At 38.4% G+C, this 7032-nt stretch overlaps 1 protein-coding gene across 1 annotated transcript in view; it reads right to left on the bottom strand.

The window, feature by feature from the left end:
* Positions 1-252: 252 nt before the first annotated feature.
* Positions 253-7032, bottom strand: part of LOC104274975 (nuclear factor 1 B-type-like) — a gene marked incomplete at its 5' end in the record, with an annotated part of 23145 nt that continues 16365 nt past the window's right edge. Inside the window, 1 exon segment of the mRNA XM_009870780.1 lies at positions 253-382. Within this exon segment, the coding sequence (XP_009869082.1) occupies positions 253-382 (130 nt within the window).

Raw genomic sequence — 7032 nt, 5'->3', positions numbered from 1 at the left:
ACAGAACATCTATTTCCCAGCGGACTTCATATAACAAAGGCTACTTAGCAGGGGCTGCATTCTACCCATCAGTGAAATATCATCGACCCTTTGTGTGTCATTTCAGTTTCAACCATAAGAGAATTAGTGATTGTAAGAGCTGCAATTGCTGGTCTATTTTTTCTTCTTTCTTCCGTTTCTTTTCTCATCCTGTCTTCCTTTCTTTTTTCCTTTATTTTTAATTTTGCTTTTATTTTATTTTTATTTTTTCCCTCAGTTGCTAGTTTCTGCTTGAAGGAAAGGCTCTCCAATTATGTTCAAACCATAATTTGGGACATTTGTTGGCAGGATCGGCGTCCGATTCGATACTTGAAAAGGAACCAAGCTAGCCCAGGTACCAGGACTGTTGAAAAGGGGAGATAAGGAGAGAAAGGGAGAGAAAAAACAAAGCATAAATTAAGCATGTTGCAAAAACTAGAACATAATGAATTTGAATCACAGTTAAGCCAATATTCATTATTAATAGCACTACTTAAGATAAAAGAAACCAAATTGAGAATATTACTTGATAATTTACTTCACAGTTTCCTTTGTGAAAATATCACTTATTTGAAAGAAAAATAATTGTGTTGATCTCAGTTGCAAGTGGCATTACTGCTGTTTTACACTAATTGGCCTGTTTGCTTATGGAAGATCCCAAAAATTTCAGACGCAAATATCTATAGAGTAGACACAACTAAACCATAGCCGTGACACCATATGGCACCACAGATGTTATTTAAGAGCTACTGAAATATACTACAGTGTATGGGTCCACTTTTTTCAAGAACACAATATAAAGGTTCAGCTTCCTGCATGATTTCCTACAACCCGGCAGTTTATCTTGTCTCAGTCCCAACCTGTGCCTCTGAGGTTCGTCGGTCTTCATGAGAACAGAGGATCTTTAATATTCAGAAAACTTGCTTTCTTTATAGACTTTTCCCCAAAAGCTATCAGTGTCTAAGGAACACTGGGTAACACAGGGCCCAGCCATGTAAACAGATGCAGCCAAGGGTAGCCCTGAGTCAAGGTTAGCAGCAAGTACCATACATTTTTCAACAAACGCCTGAGAAAGAAAATATTTTCAAAGGCAGTTCAGTGATTTTGGAACTTAAACCATCATTTCAAAAGCACTCTGTCACTGAACTTAAGTCCCGACAGCATTCAAGTCTTTACCAGTAACCAACACATAGTAGATGCCATACCCAACAGTATTTGCAAGGTGGATACTCAAAGGAAGACCTCAATTGCCTCTATTCAAGACCCAGAGCAGATACTGAGCAGACTTTTCCTTAGATGTGTTTCCGGCAACCCAGAAATACAGTCTTGTCAAATTTATTCAGGAGAGAAATGGAATTGTTACATCAGCATTCATCGCCAAACCACGAACACCACAACCGGACACACAGCGTGCAAACACATGCCTCCTTCGCATTTCATTGCAGAGAGTTTTCCTCCCCACTAGGTGCTTCCACAAACACAACAGCTTACTTGGGAATATACCTTGGGATTAAACTGACAAGATTCATGGTAACACATCCAATGACTAAAACCTCTGACGTATGTTTTGCGGTGGATAGACGCTGGAAGTTTTCTCCCTTCTCTATCTCTGTTCACTTCTCCACACTCTGCGGAAGAGCAGAGGCACTCCTGTGGCATTGGGTACAAAGAGGAAAACGGGCTCTCTGCCTATTTCAAGTGCGTGCAAATGAACTACATTTCACTTGGAAGACTTACACAATCCTTTCAGCTGCTGCTTTATGAACATTCAAGAAAGAGGTCAATTAATTCTGTGAAATCAGGGAGACGTGTTCCTCAGGTCTTTTATATTAAAAAAAAAAATATGAATAGTTTCTGTCCTTTACTCCTGTTTGATACTCTTTACCACTCTAAACCTGTTAATCTACAATTTTGATACCTACAATTAATTTCAGGTGTTCTGTTTCACACACAAAAGAAAAGAAAAAAAATGCTGACTTGCTTGTCTCAATAATGGTCAGATTCTGAAGGGAGCAGGACTAGTTTCTTTCCCTCAAGGAAATAAAAGAAATATTAATAACCTCATGTATTTTAAATGCCTGAAGTATGAATATTATTCAATAGAGCTAGCTGGAGTTTTTTCAGTTGATTATATTCTTGAAGGTCACCTGAAAATATGGGGCAATTTTAACCTCTTCAGAAATAAAAATATATTGTATTTTACAATTTAAAATTATCTAATATCTTTAATTAAAGATTTTTATTTCTTTTTAAATTCTATTGACTACTATAAATAAAAGAAATTATCTTGTTGGAGAAATAACCCCTTCTGAAATTCAAAAAATCACAGTTACACTGCAAATCTTGAAATATTCACACAGGTTTAAATCCAGCTGTGCTTGAAAGATTTGTCCAATATGATCTGATAAAAAGATTATGTTTCAAAAAAAAAAAAGTTCAATACCAGAACCTAATTTAAGAGGCTTAATTGTTTGAACTTATTCATCTTCCTTCATATTTTTTTTAAAATGCATCCTGTTTCTTCCTCTTCAGATTTCAGTGATATTAAGAAGTAAATTCTAAAATAACAGACTCAATGCAAAATGTTTCCAATCACAGGGATTGGTAAAAGTAGGAACTAGCAATAAAAAATTTAAACTAATAAGAAAAAAGTGAGTACATTTGTTTGCTGGGGATCTGTCTGAATATATATTTTATAGTACACAATTCTTTGTTGTCCTCTTACATGGAATTCACAGTGGTTAGCAACTTTAAACAAAATAGAAAACTAAAAGAATGTAAATTTTGTGTGAGGTCAAGATGATATTTACACATTTTTTGTTGCAAAGGCTAAATACACAAACTACATGTTATCTTTCTGAATATTTACAGCGTGTTTTAGTGGTTGGATACATATATAGGTGACTCTTTTCTCTGTTTTAAAGTTGTCAACCTTCTAAAGACTAGAGTGGGTGAAGGAAAGCAGTCAGTGCTGATAAAGGGCAATTTACTATTTGTAGCAGCTTTCTTATCTACCACTTCGTATAGGAGACAGAGATCCTGGTTTTGTGGAAAGTGCTCAATAAAAATAAGTTGTAGCAAGTGACTCATAGGACTGCTGTTGCCATAAGACCTGCAAATTTAATATTGGTGTTTATTTAAACCCTTCAAGACTCCCACCTTATATTACAACTGTGATTGCAACAAGTTCATCAATGCTGCCTATGAATCCTCAGGGAGTAATAAATCTCCCACATCGACACTACGCTGATCCCACAGGAGTTTTGGAAGCCCCTCGGGCTGCTCGTGCAAAGCCTCCCACTGCTGGCCAGGCCGGTGGGACAGGCAACAGAGGACCTGTGGGACCAAGACAGCAATTTGGGGCTGGAAAAGCAACCGCTCTGACTGACATCTCTAAGGGTGGGCTGAAGTCCCTAATCTATACAGTCTGATATAACTGTCTCTTGGAACACCCCAGTCCTAACTCCACTGCCAAGCGTTTACTGCAGACAAAAGAGGAAAACTGAATTAAAGTCACAGAGGTAAAGAGCACTAATTGCAGCACAAATCTCTGAGAATATCTACAATAAAAAAGAATAACCAAAAAGACAACTCAGGCTCTGCTAAGCTACATATCTATGGCTGTTTAGTCAACATTCCCACATATCTCACTACATTTACATTAAATTTAATTGAACATTCAGCTACCCTATGGGCCACATCCTGCTTTGCAGCTCCCCAGTGTTCCTGTTTGCAGCTGCGCTGGACTGACAGCCGAGAAGAGCAAAGTCCTCATGTCAGCTTTCTCAAACCTGTGTTGAGGGTACCTCGCAGAGTTTAGCTTCTGCACAGAAACCATCTACAATTCCTCTGCAGAGTGCCCTAAGCAGAAGCACCAGTTACTGCTGACTGCAAAACAGAGTCTGCCTGGGAGCGCACATGGGTGGCACAGGAGGAAAGGGAAAAATTCATGTCACTTCATCACTCTGTCCAGCAGTTTGCGTAAATCCCAGGTAAACCTTCAGCCCTCAGTTTCACAAAAGGAGAGACCATGGCCTGTCTCTGTTCACTAAGTGCCTCAAAACAAGGGAAGCCAAAATTCTTTCAAATGCCCATGACACAGACAAGCCGGTTGTCCTTGCAGAACTTAATGAGATGTTCCACTGTCCATGCAACTTCTCATTCAGAAGAAAAAGCGTTGTATGTATGAGCATACCCTACTCTCCAGCTCAGTGGTCCTGAGGAAATCCCTGAGTTCTGTGCTGACAAAGGTTATAATATAACACTTATTCATTGAAATATGAAGTGACACCTCCAAAACCAGCTGTAGGCTAAGTTTTGAAGAAAATCACAGGAGAAACACTATCAGATGTTGCTGTGATATTCAGACTAGTAGCCTTTCTGAGAGAGTATGGTTTGCAGGGACCTGAAGCACCTGTCTGAAGCATTGTATCTCATTGTCTCTCACCATAACTAGCCTATCAGGTGTATTACACAGTCATCAGCTCCCTACCTATCTACAGCAAGTTTAATGTATTTATCTGTTCAAATATAATAAAATAGCAAAGGAAAATTCTGCAAGCTTCCTACAGGGTTAATGTTCTACATTACAGTTTTCATATGTTAATTCAATCAAGATTTCTGCCATGATTTCCTCTTAAAGATAATAATTGCTGTTTCAAGAATCTCTGATTAAACTATTACTGGAATAGACCGCAAGCAGTACTAACATTATATGCATATACAGTACGCTTTGGAAGTTATAATAACATAAAGAGTATAATAACGTTAAACAATTAACTAAATGCAATAAAAAATAAATCTAATCAGATCTGAGTAAACCTAAAGGATTTTAAGATTCTTTTTTTCCATCAGTTACTACCATCCTTCTATTACAGCTTCAAAAGTTTGTAAGAGTACTCTACCATCCAGAAAGTACACCTAAACCAATACTTCCTTCTTGCAGCTTTACTATCCTGTTGTGTGAACACACTAGCTTAGATAAGGTAGATCAGATCATGCGAGGCCAGTCTTTGGGCAGAAAAACAGAAATGCCTTTGATGTCAGCCAAAGAACTAGCGAGTCACCGAGCCAGGCCCATCTATCTCCGTCCTAAGCAAGTGCTCACCCACACGAGTACAAGGAACTTTACCTTTTCAAATTGTTAAGATCGTACGAACTTTGGAAACACAACTGTGCTAACCCAAGTGCCCTAGATAAATTCCCACTTGTACATTTCTGCCAAAAGGATAATCACCCCTCCAGCATCTACTTAATGTGGTTACCATTCTAAACTGGTTTCTGTAGTTAAACTGCTGCCAAATTTCATCTCCAAGGTGAGCATTTATTTCACGAGATATATTAAATATATCTCAGCTTAATTTAGGGCAAGTTTTGTAGTTTAGTGGGCACATGCCACCCATCTAGCAGATGGAGGTGGTAAAGACCTACTGATTAATGCACAGAGGAGGGAAAAGGGAATTCCTCTGAATAAGGATACTTATTCACTAACTGCAGACCCCTTTTTGTGATAGTGTAACAACAACAAAAAAAAAAGGTGTAGAAAGATCAGAAAGAGTCCCCAGAGCCCACCACTAGCAAAGAAAATTCACAGCAGAGGAAGGGCCCAGAGAAATGTTGCATGTCCATGCCGAGCTATGGGCTATGCATGCGTATTTAGTGCAGGGACAGAGCTAAGGTAGTTTTGCAAACATGTACATGCACAGAGCTGGCTGCCTCCCACAGACCCAAACCACAGAGAAGGTGGGCTTAGATTTCTGAAGACTGTTGGGTCGCCTGTGAAAAACTGACTGTCTACTTTCCACATCCACACTGCTTTTTCCCCCCAAATATTACTATTTCCAGTTTTAATCTGTTAGATTTTTTTACCTTAGCGTTTTTTAAAAATTACTAAAAGTTTATTTGTCAAATTAGGATGACTAAATAATAACGCAGATAATACTAACAGAACCAAAAAAAGAAAAGAAAAACAAAAAGAGAATCAAAATCCAAAAAATCAACCAACAGTACAGTTTTACTACTTCAAAAGAAACAATTGGAGGTACGATGATCAAGAAGTAAAAAACTGGAGTAACCAAGGGGTTAAAGATACAGTTTACACTGGGGAGTTCTCTATAATATGCTCCTCCTTCCCTAGCAGTGCTGCCAAAAAACATCTGACAGGAAACATAAGATTAAGTTTGTCCTACCTAAGTGAACAAAGAGTGCTCAGAACAGGCAACCAGTTCACTGCAGAGCAGGAACTTTTCTAATCCTGCTGGAATCTGCAGTGCTGCTCAGAAAATATTACCAAAGTTGTTTTCTCTACTTTTAACATCTTGCTTCTGGATCATCTCACTCATTTCAGTCACACTGCAGTTCTTGCTGCTTCTCCTATAAAGGTTAACTTAAAGCTCCAAACATAATCATGTGGAAAATGGACATTATTGATTCCTATGGTCCATTGTTCCCCCATTCTAAGTCCCTGAAGTTCAAGTTCAATCTGGAATTACATCATGTCTGGTTTCTCCTGGTTACCAGACGGCTTGAGACGTGACCACAGCTACAGAAAAAACAAACAGCCTTCTTCACGCTTCAGCTCCCCTATCGATACAAACATAAACTTTTTTTCTTTCTCTCAAGTATGCTTCAAGTATGGAGCATGGTTAATTTAGAGATTAAGTTCCAAATTAGATTATCTAATGGCATCTTAATGGATTGCTGACCTATTTCCTGTGGGATGGCAGCATGCAAGTCTGGCTTGAATACAATTAATTTCTTAGGAAGTATTCTGAAGATGTTTGCCTAGATGGACAGGAAACAACATTCTGCACATCTTTCTGCATTACGGAGTTGGGAAAAACTATTAGACTTAACTATTAGAGTTAGCCTTGATAAAGATCAGAAATCATTAGGATTTCTTTCCGTGAATACTTTTACAGTCAGGATACTTCCATGTTTTTCTTCTCAAATTGTAATTAATTGATACTTCTATTCCAAACCATTGCCCAAGGGGATTGGAATGGGGGGGGGGGG

Source organism: Apaloderma vittatum, unplaced genomic scaffold (assembly GCF_000703405.1).
Source record: "Apaloderma vittatum isolate BGI_N311 unplaced genomic scaffold, ASM70340v1 scaffold4406, whole genome shotgun sequence".
NCBI classification, from domain to species: Eukaryota; Metazoa; Chordata; class Aves; order Trogoniformes; family Trogonidae; genus Apaloderma; species Apaloderma vittatum.
Note: the sequence above shows the minus strand (reverse complement) of the source record. Positions and strands in the feature narration are given on the sequence as shown.